At 33.3% G+C, this 19,981-nt stretch overlaps 1 protein-coding gene across 2 annotated transcripts in view; it reads right to left on the minus strand.

Moving 5' to 3' along the window:
- Nucleotides 1-19,981, minus strand: part of LOC144433965 (formin-like protein 2) — a 56,352-nt gene that overhangs the window by 25,456 nt on the left and 10,915 nt on the right. Inside the window, exons 2-4 of one of the 2 annotated variants that reach the window (XM_078122384.1) lie at nt 6,953-7,036; nt 6,274-6,354; nt 2,214-2,252 (exon numbers count right to left, since the gene is read on the minus strand). In XM_078122384.1, coding sequence (XP_077978510.1) covers nt 2,214-2,252; nt 6,274-6,354; nt 6,953-7,036 — 204 coding nt within the window. The remainder of the gene's footprint in view (nt 1-2,213; nt 2,253-6,273; nt 6,355-6,952; nt 7,037-19,981) is intronic. The other variant, XM_078122385.1, reaches the window with a different exon arrangement.

The raw sequence follows: 19,981 nt of genomic DNA on the forward strand, positions 1-19,981 counted from the left end.
TAAATAATTAATCCATTTAAGATATAAACAAGACAACAAGTGTGTGAATAAATTTCAGTGAAAATGAAAACTGTATCAAAATGTTTCTAATTTAATACTATTTGTACAGCACAACAGATTCCTCCCAGTTAACATACATTTACACAATAATTAAATATTAATTATTCTACAGCTCATTCCTCAGATCTACAGCACAGTATTCACACTATTCTACTTGCAAGCAGTGGAACACAATGGGAACACAGTGCTGGAATTGAGGTATACATATATACATTGTAGTATTATGGCAATACTGACTTTTTTTCTGATGCAATGTAATGTTGTACAAAGACTTGTACTACATGTACAAGCTAAATCTTTTACATTAGGTCTAGAAAAAAAAATTGTTTGGTTCCAGTTACCCAACCCCACCTAGGTTGTCACGCTGACCCTAAACTTTTTTTTATTTGCGTATTCGAGAAAAAAATAATAAAATCGCAAAAATTGTGAAGTCTCGCAAGAAATAGTGGAAACTGGTATCAACTTAAAAAGACAATTATATAAAAGTGTTCTTCCAATCTGTAATGGCTGTATATCCGATAGGAAGAAACCAATAACACAGAGACCATATGGAAAACAACGGAAAACTACCTGAACTAGACACTCACATGTGAAAAAAATACTGATAAAAAATAAAATAAAAAATCTACCTATTACCTATCTAAAATAGAATGTAATCGGAACCACACAATTTTTTTTGTTAGAGTTAAGTCCGTCATATCCATTTACAGTTACAATTTTTGCAATCCCAGTACTTCATTCCATTAATGTACTTGTAACTTATAAGTTTAATATTACTTTTTAAGCCAAAATGACAGTTAACACAGGACACCATAATCTGTGAGGTACGCCATATCGAGGCACAATCATGCAGTAGCCAACCCCTTTCAATACATCAAGACTTGTAGGGGTTGAAGCAACACAACAACATATCCTACAGCTTAAGGACACAAGTTAAATTTACCAAATTTCATTCTCTGTTACTCTAGGTTACTACAAAGCTTGGGGACAACACTGCATCTCAAGTCCAACACTAGATTAGCTATAGGGGAGAAGGGTGTGATGACATCCCCTTTCTTTACTAATGAATGAAAACTGTTATGTATTAGAAAAGTGACAACTCAGAAACAGTTGTACAACACATCAACTGACTGTGCGGTGTAGATTAAGCAGCACATCAAGATACATACAAAACTACATTATCTGTTAATTAATTAGGAACTTTGTTAATAGTCTGTATGATGTATATATTCCATTGATTTATCAAAATAACTACAGACTACTGATTCACAGACTACTGACTGACTGACTGACTGACTGACTGACTGAAGAATTCATTTGAAGAAAGATTTGTAGAATTTGTATGCTTGCGAGTGATACTACATATTTCTTTGTTGTTGATGTTTATGTGTTGTAAATAAAATCACCAGTTAAGTCTGGGTCTCCTTGTGGTAAAGCAGTGTCTCAGATCAGAAGAACTAAATGTGTAAACTTTACACGACATAATATGTCACATTCAGAAGTTACAGAAGACTTTGTGATATGTTTGTTAATGATTCTTGGTTGAGGTCCTGACTTGTCACCTTCAGGAAGGAGGACTAACAAAATATCTTACATGTAATTATCACAGACATTTTTGACATAACATCACATCTGAAACTTTGAAATGTTTACTTCTATGAACTTCCATGCAAAGTGAAGCAGAAATGACACAAATTGTCGACATTGTATAAATGCCAAAATAGAGATAATAACAAGTATATTTATACAGAGAGTGAGAACAGTTTTCTGTGATCATGTCAAGGTCATTTTCAGCCACAAACAACAGCTCATACAGTTGAGACATTTCCTCTGATCATAAAAATAAAACTGTAACAACATATAGACTCACATAAATAGACTAACATAGACTAATAGACTAACACAAACAAAATTACAATAAATAGAATTAGCAGGTTAACAAGGTTATCTTGTCTTTAGATATAATATTACTGAGATGCAGGATAATTTATTCATACTGCTAATGTGAATATTAAAGGAAGGTATATATCACATGATGCCATGCATGGTGTATAATAGGACACACTCTGGGAGGTCAGGGTGGGTGGGTTGGCAACAAAACACCAGCTAAGAAAACCAATGATAAGTTGTTGACAACTGGCATAACACCCTACCTTTCTGCTTAATTCAGCAAGATGCCCATGATACGGATACTAGATTGTAAATCAAAAGGCAATATGCAACGATAAGCAGATACATCATACATTGAAATTAAAAAATATTTATATATATATATAAATAAAGAAAATGATGAAGTACATGTACATACATGAGGTGAAAGCTAAAAACTGTAAACATTGGGTGCTGATAGTGATACTTGTACAGAAATATGTATAGTATGACTCATCTCACTACAGTCAGAGTGAATGGAATCTCTACCAGCTGTTTGTGAAACACTGACTGTTGGTGTTGATTGAGCAACTGTATACAGACATAGCTTAGGACCCTTTGCTGGATGATTTCATCAACACAGTAGAAGACATAGTTGAAATCAACCAGCCAACGGTCATATGCTGATACAGACATACAAAACTCCAACTACATTGTATAAACACACAAGGAAACTAAAGTTCTATTATCTAATGCAGTGGTTGATCATATATGAGGACTGTACAGATATCTGCATGCCAATGCTAGTCAGTAAACTCCCAAATGTATACCTGTAGTCAGAGTCTATGGTCAGACAAGCTGGTTCAGCCTTAACTCTAGCCTTTCTAGGGATGATCGCACAATATCACACAAATGAGTTCAATAAATGGACTTGGTTCATTTAATTGGGAAGGGGTCTGTTGTTAATGTGATTATTGAACTTCATTTTTGCACTTCTAACTAAAGCCTTCAATGATAACAGTTCTGTATTTACTAATGACATGTTGATATAAAGGTGGTTAAAATTTACTTCTAATGTGAGATATACAGTGCTGGGTTTCCAGTAGTATTTTAATGTCTTTACCATCATGTTTTTACATTGCACTGATTGTAGTAGACTAAGTGGTGTTTTTCATCATGGTTTACATCACGTATAAATGTGTCGATGTCGCACTTGTGAACGTTCATTCAGGGAGAGATGGGAGGGGGTTTTGTCCTAAATGAACGAAGTTAGTTTAGTGAGCTTGTGTGACATTGTGCAATCATCCCATATCATACTCATAGTCATAATATTTATCAACTCAAGTATATTATCTTTATATTATGTTACATATACATTGTTACCTATGAGTCATTGGTATTATAGTCACAACATATTACTGTATAAATTTATCAACACCCACATGTCAATTCTCACAAATCATAAAGTGCCATTTATTATTAAAGATACAGTCAAAATATGAATTGCTCAGCATACGTCAAAACACACTTTTACTTGTGACATGCAATTATTTCACTTGAGAACCTGGGTAGGTTATTTGCATATGCAAATGTGAATTTCTTTTGATTGAGCGTCGCCACTATCCCATGAAGACGACAGTTATTGAGTTTTCCCATGTTGGTGTTTCCATAGGTCAAAACGAGGCTTGCCAGAATAATTATATATGCAATTTTACGACCCAGGTTCTGGAGTGATTCATGCTAGCTTTATGGGATCAATCCTTCTTCTTTTTTATTACAGAAAAGTACAGTCTGTATAATCATAACAGCAAATATTTCCAGCCATAAATACCCAGATTTTAGTCAAAATCTTATTTTTTATTTTAAGTAAAATTATATTTCATATGCCCATTAACAGAAAATGTATTCTAGTTATTGAAGCTAAACCTTGTAATTATTTGGCTCAACTAACTACCATACATATATATGTGTGAATACTGCAGCTGCAATGGGAAATTGTTCATTTCTTCAAGTTGTAGTCATTTGAAGGAAAAGTCTAGTCAGACTTATTTCTGCCTTCTGAGAAATATAATGTGTATCAAGAAAAGGAGAATATGGTAAATGTGATGTCATCAACTGAGGTTTTCCCATAACCCCTTGCGAGAACTTCCCAAAAATGACTGAACACATGTCAAGTGCAGTAGGGCTTCTTTATAAGATCTCAAAGTTGAATAAGTAAAACTGAGGTGCTATTTATAACCACCCAAATTCATATGTCAATTGATAGCAGTAATCATTATACATATACAATTCATAGAGGCAGAAATATGCCTGACTGAACTTTCCCTTCAAAGTTAGACCAAACAAAGTTTGCATGAATGATAATCTTGAGTAAACTGACAGATTATTAGACACAGCTGTTGTAATATTACTTCTCCTGACAAGCAGCCGCTGCCATTTTCAAACAGATACCCAGGTGTATACGTAGTAACAGAATAACAAATACATTTATCAATTTTCAATAGCATACTTTATAATGTACATATAGCAAAGACAGTAGAAAAGCCAGTGTTTTTATGTTACACATGTTACCTTGCACACTGTATTCATAGGAACAATAATGATCTACAAATTACTGTACAGTATGACTAAGTATCTCTCCATTCATGTCATTACAACCACTTTGATACCTACTTCACAACTGTAACAATAGAAGTAACAATATCTCTGTCTGCCCTAATAATTTTGTAATGGGTAAATCATAATATGAAACTAATGTCGTAAACATACTGCAATTGATACACACATACTGCAAATTAATATTAGCCGGAAGTTTGACACTGTACTTGGCTGCACTTTGGGTTAATTTTAGTCCTATAAGCTTCACTTGAATACAGTGAGATTTGTATATGGGTGGATAATGGAATGGCTACAAGTGGGTAAGGGACCCACTATTGATAGACAAGGGAACCACTACTGATGGATGAGGGAACTGCTACTGGTGGTTGAGGGAACCACTATGGGTGGATGCAGGAATTGCTATGGGTAGATGAGGGAGCTGCTAAAAAATGGATAAAGGAATTCCGCTACTGGTGGTTGAGGGAACCACTATGGGTGGATATGGGAATTGCTATGGTTAGATGAAGGAGCTGCTACAAGTGCACAAGGGAACCGCTACGGGTGGATGAGCAAACAACTACAGGTGGACAAAGGAACCACTACATGTACATGTATAGCTGGATGAGAGAACCCATAATAGAACTCATTTCATAGGTTATGTCCTAAGCTTTGTCAACCACAGATATCACAAACAATGGCATACTATATTGCTTGTCAGTTTTATCAGTGAACGCAAACACTGTCAGCTCTTTAAAATGCAATTTGACACCAGTATACAACATCCTTTTGTATGGTGTACAATGTTGTGAATACAATATGTTATAAAACAAGTCTAGTACAAAAGAGTGAAACTTGCTAATGTTGTATTTTAATTACTGAATAAGGTTACCAATCTTTGTGGCAGCTAGCCAAGATGCTGGTACATTTATTTCATACATGTCTGTGGTACTTATGTAATGTTATCAGTAGTACAAAGTATAAACGTCTAAACAATACATAAAGTGTCTAAATAAAAACATCACTTTACATATCTTTTGTGCAAAATTTGCAAATATGATCTTTTTTTTGTACAGTTACTAATTTTTTCACACGGGTAAACAAGTGATCGTGGACTCTCTACCCATGAGCGATGATATTTTCAACATTTCATTTCAATACACACAGAAGCAGAAAAATAAAACAGCTACTTAGTACTATGTGTTTGTAGTGTGACAACAAATCAAAACTTTATTAGCAATAACTGTCCATTATTTTTCAGACTTCTTGTTGATAAGCATATTGAATGTCATAGCTATCTCATTTAATACTGAAGCAAGACTGTACTTATAATGTCACACACAAAAAGTCAACAAAGATACAGCTGTTGTAGTAGTTGTTGGGTACGTGAACTGCTATTCTTTTACAAAAATTCACAAAAAATCTCAACTAATCTATGGTAAGTACAGAGTCTGAGTCTGAGTGTTTGCAATTCAATGGATAGACAGAAAAAATAAAATAAAATTGCAAGATGTGTTCATAGACATCCTTAACTAAGTTGATCAGGTCAGTATATCATAAATAAGTAATTATAGCCTAGAATCCAGGCAATCGGGGATTTTGAATTTCGCTTTCCCCATCTTCAACAAAATTCAAAATCCCCAATCACCTGGACTCTAGGCTAAAGTAAATTAGAACCCTTGGTTGAGTAACAAGAACTATTTACCATGCTACTAATATTCAAAGACAGTTCCAAATGTGCTTGCTTACCTTGGTCGTGCCAGATGGATCAATAAGTTTGTGTATTTTATTTATGTAGTAGCTTGGTGGTTCTTTGGCCACCACTTTCTCCTGTTATAAAAATAGAAAATGTAGAAAATCAAATATTAAACATATGTATTATTACAATGGATACACTATAATCTCGTTAAAGCATATTTTATTTATGGAACAGCAATTCTGTCACACTGTCTTACCAGTGTCACTCAAGCACTCGACTGACACCTTAATAACTGTGACAGCATCTCAGCTGAATTCTTGTCAAACTTAATATTACAGGTATGTTTTGTTAACTTGTCTAGTACAGCACAGACTAACTTTACTGTAAATTCTTTTATAGTGACCATTCTGGTGTAACAAGACTCATACTTTGGTGAAGTTAAATTCTACATTTTAATAACCAACGATGACTTTGACACAAAGTTGATGTTTGCTATAAACTTTTCTGTAAGTTTTATGCATATATGTAATATCATACAGTTCTGATGGTGGCTTCTAAACAATGCTTTCTTTGGTAGAGGCATGTCACGTAACTATTTCCTATATGTGAATTACACATGCATGTCATATTACAAAATATTGTGTCAGTGAAACTAGTATTTCCTCAGTACATTGGTGTAATGTTACCGTACTGCATACAAATTTCACACACTGATCAACAAAACAATACCTGATCGCGGATGAGATCCCATTTCTTTTCATCTTCATATGATTTCAAGACTTTTGCCTTGTCAGGAGGCAAGTCCATAGAAGCCTGAGGAAAAAGGAGATAAACAGAGTAAGTATGTGGTCATTATTTCACATATATTTCCTAGTGGCTAACAACATTTATGTTCATGTACTTCTACAGCGTAAATGCCAAATTTGTCAAGAAATATAGCAATGCATAAGTACATGATCCAAGCATATATGCCCACATTGCACAGTACACATATAAGAACTTAAAACATACAATTGTACTACATGTAAACTGTAATGCAACACGATCTGGACAAGATGGTTTTTTTACCAGATATCTGGCTCTTCTCTCCTCATAATCTGCTGGAGTGACTACAACTTGAAAACTCATGGTCATGTTAACAGTACGTGGATCAACACCAATATACTGGCAGTTGCATTGGCACACCTCTCCTGGAGGTCTGTTGCCCATACCAAGTTACTTCCTCATAAAACTAAGGACTTTTCACAAATCCTTGAACACTACACCAGGACTATACTATTCAGACAAACTCCATTTGACGACATATGCAAACTTTTTTTTTTCAAACTCATCGACTGAATATCACAAGTACTGATATACTGTAAACAAAAGATGTCCCAAGTATGGTCCAATCTACATGATATACTTTACAAAACAACAGTGACTGCAAGTTTCAAGAAGGAAGTAGGAAGTGATTTGAGATCATCAAAGTGCAGCTGTTGACCCTGCTTCCTTTCTATCTCCAGCTATTTATAACAATACGATTTCTATTGAGCACTAAACATTCAAAATTCTTTTGAGTTATTGTGCAATTGATTTGTACCTGTTTACAACACCTGGGGTTAAACTGATGTCACCTAGCAGTAAACAATACATTTACAGGTAAGTTTGGCTTCATATTACATTTTAATAATGCATCTTATGACTTTACTTAAATTATAAAGTGGCACTTAATAGCACAGTGTAAAAGCCACAATTCTAAATATGTCTCTTATCGCTACTATCTTGCCATGCTAGAGAATGTACACAGTGAACTTTCTTTGAACTTTTCAGACTTTAACTGGAGTTTCTTACATCTTGAAGTTCTGACATATTAACTGTTTATACAACTGTCAATCTAAAGAGCAAATTATAATTAGTATATTACATCATGTATACATTTAATTTAGCATCCAAACACTGTCGAACAGAAGACATTATGTTATCTGTTGCAAATATGAAAAGTTTTAATTTTCTTTGCATACCCCAGGCTACATGTATAATATTCTGTATCCACTCCTACACACATTTGTATCTGTATCTGTATCTTATCTGTATCTATACCTGTATCTATACCTGTATCTATACCTGTATCTGTACCTGTATATGTATCTGTATCTGTATCTGTATCTGTATCTGTATCTGTACCTGTACCTGTATCTGTATCTGTATCTGTACCTGTATCGGTATACATGTACATGTATGTCATGGTAAGACATCCATTGTAAATGTTTACTTAGACAATGTACATTTCTACTGGTACTGGAGGTACATAAATGTAACTGTAAATGTAGCCTAGTACGAAATACACTGCTATGTTTGCAATTTACATATAGTTGAACTCATATCCCCCCCCCCCATCTTCTATTTTCATTCACTGAATACATACATCCATCATAAACCAACAAATATAACACAAACTTAAGATACCGACCACAGTCATGGCTATAATGGCTAGAAGTTAATGATAGAACTGTGCTTGTAGTTGCATAACTACTGAGTATATATTATGTATATTGTTATTCATTTCCTATCATTTTCAAGGAATCACAAGGAGGGTCCCTACGTATAATTTACATTTTTTGGATTAAGAGTCAGGAAGATCCACTGAACCTTAATAGCTGCTATGATTCCATCCATACCATTTTTTATTAGTATTTTTTTTATTTTTTTATAAATTTGGTATTCTCTCTCTTTTTTTATTTATTTATTCATTATTACCTTTTTTTTTGGGGGGGGGGCTGATTATTGATTCAAGTTTTTGCTTTTAGTTCTTCTATTGTCTTTACATACTCTGCTCTGCCCCCCCCAAAAAAAACAACAACAACAACAAAACAAAACAAAAACAACAACAAAAAACCAAAAAAACCAAAAAAAACAACAACAACAACAAAAAAAATCCCACAAAAAACAACAGCACAAAAAATAACCACTATTGAAAGACTTCCAAGATATTTATTTCATTCTGTAATTATTTTGAAATGGTCTAATTTTAAGACAGCAAACACACTAGTCAACTGAAGTCTTTATTAACTAATCAAATATTGCCATCAAAGTACATTACATAAACACTAAATAGATTACTAGTTAGCCTAGGTATATGTACATATTGACTTTAATTGTATTATACAAGTACTATAATCAGATCTCTTTGATATCTACACTGCAACTTTCATCATTCTTTGCACACCAAATATTTCTGCTACTTACATCCTACTCATGCCAAATATGCTTCTGTGCAACATTTTAACAAGATCTTTATGGTTGCCATAACAACAGCATCACAAGAACAAATCAAACAGACTTGTTACCATGGTGAAGATACCATTTAAAGGTTGACAATTATATTTGGGAAATATGTGCGATACCGATATTATAGTTCAATCTGTATCTCACCAAAACAATGATGTTCGTGGTCACCGTGTTGTGCATTAATTTTATAATTACAATGTTATGAATCAGTTAGCAATTACTGAACTCTGTTACAATTAAGGTTTGCTGTGCAGGAAGGATTTCCATGAAGGAAGAAAATCTAAAAAATGATACTCAATTATAAAATAGACAATTTTCATTCAAAATTGATATTTAATAAATCAATGACACACTGATTTTAAAAGTGAAGTCATCATTAGTTTGATGTTACAATAATTCATTTCATCATGGTAATTGTTGTGTTTGTGTACAAATATAGTTTTTATGTACTCTCACAAGTCAATAGGTAATAGATCACTTTTCATATACCTCTGGGGGTAAGCTGGTTAAACCATGGACTGCAGAGACTGTCTATAGTTACATGTAAACTTTTAGTGGTGCATTGAAATATACACAAATGCTTGACACTCAGGCTAATGAACTATGCCCTCTACAGGCTGAAGGTAGAGATGTTTTTCCTGACAATCATTCACAATTTGCAGGGGTTCATTGTGCGATGTACCTAGACAGTAAGATAAATGTACATCTGTGTTATTCAGCCCTAATCAGACTTTTTAAGTGTGCTTGTTGGTTGATGGGTGTCATAACACAGCCTGTAATGCACTGTTGAGATATATCATTAGCTTGTCGTACCTCCTAGTCCTGGTATGCTCCAGCTAATGATCGATGTAGCTGCAGACAGTGCAGCAAACAGGCTAGTGATGACATGTTGTATCTTAAGACTATTACACCAACATATGTAAAGAATTCAGTCACACTGTTTTCATGTCAAATCATGACAAACTATAAATCCTTAAAAGACATAACTATAAACAAATCTCAGTCCATATTGTACCAAAGATGTATACTAGCTGCTAGTGAAGTATAGTGCTATATTAGAACTGATAATATACTTGACTGTATGCAGTGATGATGGCACAGGTTTCTAATTACTAAATTAAAGCATACTATTTGAATAATGTGCATAAATGTTTAATGTACAAATAAATTTGACTATACATTATACATGGTGAAAACTGATCCAGATTGTAAGATACATCACATTGTTCCACCCTCATTACATTAGTCTAGATCTCTTCTTGAGCTGGGGGATCGGGTAGCCACAGGAGGGCAGCATGATATATATCATATCTTATTGTAATGGTGGTCATGCCCTGCTAGAATTTAGAAAATTACTTGAGCTGAAGCACACATGTATAACTTGGGCAATGTGGGTTGGAATGCACACATGAGTAGGCCAACCATATAGTTTAATACACAGGTTTCTCCTTTCATGAAGTTGATGAAAACTACTGACTTGCTATACTATGAGTTGTAACTGAAAACTAACCGAGTCATGTACACACGCATAACACATCATTGTACACTCCACAGATAATTACAAACGTAAAACTAAAAGAGAAGATTATGCCATTTGATACTAGTGTCAACCCATCATAGCTATAAACACCATGGAGTGAATGGGATTCAGACAGTGAGTCATTAGGTTAGTCCATTAGCATCATATATCCACAATAGGGGTCTTGACCTGTAAAGGTCAGTGCTTGACCTGCAAAGGTCACGGTTAGTGTACATGGGAAGACATGGGTTTTAGATATGTGAAATTTATATGTTTACTTGGTAAAGTTGTTGAAGGCAACATCATACGTAGTATTAAACAAAATAGCCATCTGTTTGTGATCTTCTAGTTGACAGCTTCTAGCAAAATAGTGTGATAACTTAAAATACTTGTAATCTGATGTATCGGTTTGCCCTTTACATACCAAAAGAGCCTGCCAGATCAGCTATTGTAATTTTTATAGCCAGGGTAGAAGTTAAATTGGTGTGTCTGCCTTACAAGTAGCCAGTTTATGAACAACATGGTACATCAGCTCAATTTGCAATGGTACAAAAAATTAAATGCCCACAATTTCCGACAATTTGATGTCTGTGTTGATAATAAAGGTTCCTGAACTGTCTAAAATTGTTCTGGCTTTAGGACAACAGCATGTACAAAAACCTGTGTGTGCTTCTGTGTCCTGAATTTGGTGTGTGTGTGTGTGTGTGTGTGTGTGTGTGTGTGTGTGTGTGTGTGTGTGTGTGTGTGTGTGTGTGTGTGTGTGTGTGTGTGTGTGTGTGTGTGTGTGTGTGTGTGTGTGTGTGTGTGTGTGTGTGAGAGAGATATACTAGCCCAGAGACTTGCCTATATCTGACTTGACATAATCATAATGAGTTGATAGTATGGCCATATACAGTAGCCAAGTCTATGGGCTGGTGATACACAGGACATCAAAGAATACACCTTTCAATGCATTATAAACATAAAATATAAGTTACCCATTCCTACCTTACCTGGGAAAGCCAGAAGTCTTTCAGTAGTCTGTATTGTTTGCATAAACACTGCTTTTGAAAAAATTGTGAATTTCAGTAATTTGCTTTGGAATGGACATATTATTACCAACCTCCCATTTTTATGACTACGCCCAACATCACAATTTTAATTTGAAATAGTGCTGGGAATATTAGTCTTCTAAAATGTATCTGACATAGGGAATGACATATTATATGTAAATTTGCTAGGACACAGTACACAAATAGTTTTTTGTTTACATGTAACTTTCTAAAAGACCTTAGTACAAGCTTAGAATGGCTTTCTTCACAAAAGCAGATCTTCAATTGAAACTCGACTCCCTTGAGAAACAACATTCCTGTCAAATATCTTGAAGATTCACTTCAAATTTTAACAGCATTGTCACGTTTCAGAAGTTTATTGATAATTTAATATTGTACTTTTTACCTGTGTGACTGAACCATGAGTTCTCTGTAAACAATGACATCATGCTATGCAAACAATGACATCATATCTGTTTATCTAATACTCAACAGGGCAGAACTAATTTTCTGTCCACCCAAACAACCTGCCACATCACCTATATCAGTCTCCAGCCAAATATCACGTTTTTCTTATCATGTAATCTCCGACAAAAATTTTCAATTTATATACAAGGTGTGATTCAATTAAAATTCAACATCCCAAACTCCCTTTTCTGACATGTATAGTGACTCCCTTGATACTTTGACAAACGGATTACATTTTATATTGTGTAAGCTCCAGGGCTTTTAGTATTTAGGACTACAAAACTCCCCTCTAGCACTAGTAAGTTCGCATTTATGAAATCTTGTCTGCCCATAGACATGCATCATACATGGTTGTACACTATGCTTGCAAAGTGTTCACATTGACTTAAATTTGTTGGAAAATTTCTGTCAGTGTCAGGCCTACAATGTATTTTTGCCTTTTAATAGACGTCTTACTAGTACACTTGTACTGATTACTGCTATCATCAACTTAGACATTGGGTGATAAACTTGCACCTCTAAACTTTGAATGCTACTGAACTTAACCAGCATTCCACCATTTTGGACAGTTCCTGCAGGGGTTTATGGGAAATCTGGTCAAGTATTCATTGACTGACAGAAAATGTTTCATTTTTCAACGATCTCACTAGAAAATGCTGATAAAAATTCTGGACATTTTGTAGTAGAACAACTATTGTTAATTATGGAATATATTCTCTTTTTGAATATCATTTTCACATTGTTGTCAATAAATCATAGGACTGAACCCATGCACTATGCAAGAGAACCCTTATTACTACATGTATACATGTTGCTTAGGGTTGCCCCATCTATGTTTCTCATAACCTAATCAACCCTATATATTTTTTAATGATACAAAAATTGAATAAAATTATGCCCTTTGAACCCAGATCAGAAAAAAACCACAATGTCATCGATAATAAAGATGCCAACATCACAAGCATCTCTGTAACATGAATCTGGATGAAAATTACTGTTCATGAGCCTATGGCTGATTTTTCTTTTTTTTTTTTTTTTTTTTTTTTTGGGGGGGGGGGGGGGGGGGAAATGCCATCCATATGATTCTAGTATCCTTCTTTCACAATTGTTATTTCAAATGCATCCTAGAAAGTTTGACATTAAATTGAACTTCAATATCACAAACATGTCCATGTATGCACACTCTTACTTTTATCTACATGTAGTAACCCATTTTTTTTTTTAAATGTTAAGATGAGAAACATACAACTTTACAAGTAAGAAGGGTCATCCTTCATGTATGATAAAAATGTTTATAAAATGTAGGTAATTTTCCTACAATGGCCGTCACAGTTTTCAACATCTATAAATGTAGGTATTTAATAATAGACTTGAATTTTTTATGGTTGTCAATATTTTTATTGAATTATTCCCATTCATAAAATCATTAAACTTATGAACTATATAGTTGGTATGTTTACAGCTACATTAACCATTCCATATTAAAATAAATCAAATATTTAATATTAAAACAGTACTTACGTCAATATGGAAAGCTGAATTGAAAGTACTAGTATTTGGTAAATAACGCTATGTTTGTACATGAAGTATGTACATATGGGTTATTTCAGTTATACATTCATTATCCCAATTTTTCACAATTCTCCATATCACTACATGTATGTCATGATATTTTTCCCAAATATTTTTCTTCATCTAGCCAAGGAAATAAGTGACCTAAGGGGCCTTGCCACTATGATAGTATGAGTATTTTCCAGCTGAATGATGAAAAATATTGGAGGAAAAATAATATAATTATACCTCCTAAATAAATTCAGGAAATTTTGGAAAAATAATAGCGATTTGGAACGTTTTACTCATATTTCAAGCATTGCAGAACCAGTGAAGTAGACACAGGTTGTCATGATGTAGAACGACCGGGGTATATAATCCATATTTTCTGTTCAGAGAAGATAACTTGGCTTGTGCATGGTATAATATTTAGTAATATATACTGAGTTTGACAGTGCTGGTAATCCACTGAAGATGAGGGAGCTCATTCCCCTTAGTTAAACTAGGGTTAGAAAATGCATCATTTATTTATAGACAACATATCAGGGAAAAGCTGTATCACATCCTCCATGAATATGTACTATTAAAACTATGTATACAAATGGACATCAATCGCATTCAGTAAGCCCTTTTTTCCTGTTGATTCATGATCATGAAATTATTTTTAGTAGACAGTCACGTAAGATATTAATAAATGTTCGGTATCAACTCTTACTTCATGTCTTGACTCACTATAATTTATTACAACCAGTGGGAACACCCAGTGTGTATAATATATCACCATATATAGTGTCAAAAAAAGTTTCAAATTTATCAATTTCCAAATTAATATAATATCATTTGATATATTACATAATCCCTGCATAATTTTAAATAACTATATATCATATCATGATTAATAACATTATTAATGAGTTTGAATGATTTCATTACTAGTAATAGCTTTGGAAAATTTACTAATTCATCATTATCTTTGCATGCAATACTGTAGTTTAGTATTTCACATATATTTACATCTGATATCTTAGTTTTTCTTGTTTCTGTATGTTGTCTTTGACTCTAGATAATGTATTTTTTACATTATGTCACGTCAAATAAAATATATACTATACTATAATTAAGTCATGTGACATACGCTTATAAAAGTTACTGTGTGGTCATATCTATTGGTATGTAGGGTAGGTACAGATACATATTAGAGTCCCTAGGGCTGTCTACAGACTGAATTTGTGACTGCTTCATGCATACATATGCATATATATTGTTTCATGTATATACAATCATTTGGTTTTATAGTGAACTGGGATAGCAGAGACCCAGACTCAGCCAGGAGACAGGTTCATTCACCTTTGTACAAGTACAATGTACAGAGAACAACTGTAGGGAGTCACAGATTCAGCCAGTAGACAGGCTTAATATCCCTAGATTAGAGTATGCAAAATGAGTCATTCATGCCAGCACATTAAATTCAAGTCATCGTCTGCAGATAATAATACAATGTTATAATATACAGGGGGAGTAGACTTTGATAAAAGACAATCTAAATAACAATCACAAGGCCATCTAAATGACAAATTTCAAGTATAAATACACATGACATGTGTTGACTGTAATGTCACCGATAAATCTTGTGAGGCCATCTTTAAATCACCACTTTAGAATGGTGACAGACTTGACCACCACCTTAGAATGATGACAGACTTGAACACCACCTTAGAATGATGACAGGCTTGCCCAGCTGACATAACTGTATCTCCTAAAAGAAGTTAATTTATTCAATAAACACACATTGTGTAGATATATATTCTAATTGTTTTTACAACCGCACATTAGATATGGAACTTATCCTTGTATTTCATTAACCACAGCTTTTGGCTATCGCTAACTATATCTGTTAGCATTCATCAGTGACTGAATCATACAGCTCTATTTACATGCATGTAGGCTACACAATACCCAATAGACACACCCATGAGTTGCTTAATATAACATGAATGACTTATGACAAAGATATGTCTGTATAGCTATTCTTTTATAAACTCCTACATGTACAACTATTTCATGTTTTATACTAAAGGGGGTCTGGGAAACTACCGATTTCTTAAAGGCAGTTAGGATTTCAAATTCACCTATGTTAAATTTACACACCATTTTTTATAATTCTGGAAAAAGTTGCAAATTCAGAATCATTAAATAGGTGTGAAGCCATGGCAATAATTTTTCCTGTTTTTTTCAACTTGTACTTTTTTGAGTATTGAGAAATACCGTCCTGATAGAATTTAAAAGAGGATTAAAATTAATTATTAGCATTAATATATGGGTTTTGATAGTCATTTATGTAACAGTTCTAGATACATGTAGGTTGCCATGTTTGTTACACAATTAAAACACACTGTGCTAATGATATTAAATGTTTTCTACTACATGTAAGTATGTTTTCTATAATCTTATGTTTCTAGATATGTTAAGTGTTGAATATCTAGAAGCTAGTCTAAAGAATGTGGTAATATGGTGTCACTTACAGATGTTATATCTAGGTGCTAAAATAGACTTGTGTATACAATATTACCTTAGGATGCATTTTACTTTATGGAATATATTCTCTTTTTGAATATAATTTTCACACTATTTTGTGATATTTCTGTTCCTTCAATGACAAATATGTAAAATATTTCTTAGTTTACTGACATGTGTATGCAGGTACCTGTACATGTATGTTAGAGATTTATGTCATTCTATTTAAACTTTGTTGGATAATATTATCATATCATAACTAATATATCATTTTGCTTGAGTATTTCTCTCTTGATTTTCAATATATGATTGATTCAAAGGAAAGAAACATCAATTTGCTGTAAGGTTATTAAACATTGGGTTGTATTGTATCTTATACTCTATACAAGAGGAAAACTTACTGAGCTAGTAGGTAGTTTTAACACAGCTTGAGACAGGCTAAGAGGTATACATGTAGTTGGTAGAACATTGTTGTACATGTACAGTTATAACCCAGTATGTATGGTTCAAAGAATCAATAGGACAGTAAAACATAGATGGAAACATAGCATTCGTCTCTGACTTCCAATGTTCCAAATTCATTATATTTTACTGTCCATGTTACATGTACATGTACATTTCTGTACTGTCCAATTTTTTTCTTCATTCATCCAAGAAAAATATGAGCCTTGTCACTACCAGTCAATTTGAAATATGAGTAGTGTCAAACTAGGTCACACGTACTTTCTGGCTGAATGAAGAAAAATATTGGGGAATAATATAATTGTACCGCCACAATTGGAAGTTATGAAAAAAATGGGAAAAATCTAATGGGAAGATTATGTTTTGATTACACAGTTATAATAAAGTTATAGCTAATCTCATCTACATGTAGAGGTGTGTTCTCATGACATGGAATGACCAGGATATAAAACCCATACTCTTAGTTTGAACGCATTCTACTTGGTTTGCGTGAGGTATCAGTGTACGTGTCTTCTATCTCTTAGATTTACTACATGTAATATTATAATTGAAAATACCAATTACATTGTTCACTCTGCTGTAAAATGAAATTTGAACACTTTCAATATTGACCTAAAAATAACGGAAACTTGACAGAAATAGCACGCAATTAGGTCAATCACAGAAAAAATCAGTATGATTTGATTTGAAATGTCAGTAGTCTTTCAATGTTTGCTGAGTAGTATGCATTCATTGACAATACACTATCTGTGAGTACTGTACATGTATTTTGCTACTACAAATTTTTGAAATTTTATATAGTCCTCAGTGAGTTCTCATAGACTAATTTTTACCAGACTGGTACACTGTATTCATGGTCAAGAAGGCATTTCAGTCACTACTTATTTTTAATTGTATGGTTTTGTTTTTGTTTTTGCATTTCTTGTGAAATAAGTGAAAATAAGTCTTTAGTTCACAGTATTATTCCCTATGTGCTGCAGTTTGATTTATTTTCATTCATTACAAGTTATACAACCTAATTATTTTGTGTTACATTGTCACACTGTCTGGCACCTTACTAGTACTGAATACTCTCTCCTGACTTTCTATTTCCATGCAGGAAGCCGTTCTCTCATATCATTTTCCTTTAGGAAGGATAACACAAAGTCACAGTATATGTACACCTGTCCTTTTTTTGTTATTGATATAATTTTGATATTTTGTCAAGGATGATTTCTTCTGACACTACATCTATCAATTCTTACATCTGTTAGACATTAAGTCTCAAACTCTAGACATGATAAAGTCAGCGATTTGACAATTTCAATTAATCATTGTCGTTTTTTTTTTTTTAAATGGTGAAAGCCAGACAGATGTGAGGCATTCACAGTCTTTCCAATACTGACAATATAATAATTCTTCATTACAGATCAAAATACTTTCATTTCATATCACATTTTTGTGTAATCGTGTGCAATGTGGGTGTGGCATCCTTCATAATCAGTTTTGTAAAACAAATTTAATTGAGAAAAATGTTCATGGAATATTAACATTCATTATTAACTTCAGACTGAATTTGTTAGTCATGCCATCAATTAGTTAAGAATTCTTGTATCAATATAATACACAGTAAAATTGTCAAATATTTTCAAGAAGCATTAAAATTCATTGACACTAGATTAAATTTATTGGTCAATATTAATTACTTGAAATTTTCATATAAAGTAAAATATTTTGATAAATTGATATGGTCTTTATATAGCACCTGCTATCAGAATTACACACTTATCAGTACAGTACATGTATATGGTATACTAGTATTCTAAATCAATCACATTAAAATGTACTGTAACAGGGTAACTAATTAGGCTAGTTATTTGTTTGTGATCTTAATAATAGTACCCTAAATGTGGTTATGTTTGTACATTTTCATATTGATTGCTTGAACTGTTCAACAACCAAGACAAAGACATAAACATGTCATATTCAAGCATGTATTGATAACCAGCTGACAAACATCAGGGACATGAACCAAATATGTATTTTCAAAAATATCCACCTTGGATTAGCAATGCTAGATGGGGAAACGCCCAGAGACATATTTTGATGTAGGTGTTACTGTCTAAAGAAGCTCTTTACTGTAGAGTCAAAGCTTCTTGAGATAGTAACACTGAGACAAGTCTCTGGGCTAAGAGATTAGAGGTACTGTACAAATTTGAAAAACTAGACGTAGAACACCCAACAGCAAATCACTACACCTCAGTCCTTAGCTCCTACACTGTATACTGATTTGACATGTCATGATCAAAATGTACAGATCTATAGAACTGTTCAATAACCACGACAATACATGTACATATATGCAAATATACACGATGAAAAATGTACCAGTTCAACTTTAAAATATCTACACTTTGTATCTCTCAGGTCCAGGTAGTCTTTAAACCAATAAATATTGGTGCAGAGACTGGGTTTCTGCTTTTAGGAAAGCTGTGTTTTATCAGCAAATATCTTCCTTTTTTTTGACCTAAATGTTTTTCTTTTATCGCCATCATCTCATGATATACAAACAAAGCAAATTCAGTATTTCAATGTACAGTATTATATAAACAGAATCTGATAATATAATTGATACAGTTTACATGTATACACAAGTTAACATTTTTTATTACTTTCAGTTTCTGGACAATAATGTTGAAGCATATAATACATCTTGCATGCATAATATACATCCGGTGTGTATATTAAAATTAAAGTGTTAAAATTCATATATTGATAACAATCATAGAATACAGTACAGTAAGGTTTAGTAATGTTGATTGAAAATGGATGGGTTGACACAATCACTGGAATCAGTGACACACAATGTACATGTATGTACATGTATGTATGCTTATTATTGATAGTTCACCATGGTGACTTGATCTGTATGTTGGATGAATGATACTATGAATTTCAACCCTA

This window comes from Glandiceps talaboti, chromosome 4 (assembly GCF_964340395.1).
Source record: "Glandiceps talaboti chromosome 4, keGlaTala1.1, whole genome shotgun sequence".
Lineage (NCBI taxonomy): Eukaryota > Metazoa > Hemichordata > Enteropneusta > Spengelidae > Glandiceps > Glandiceps talaboti.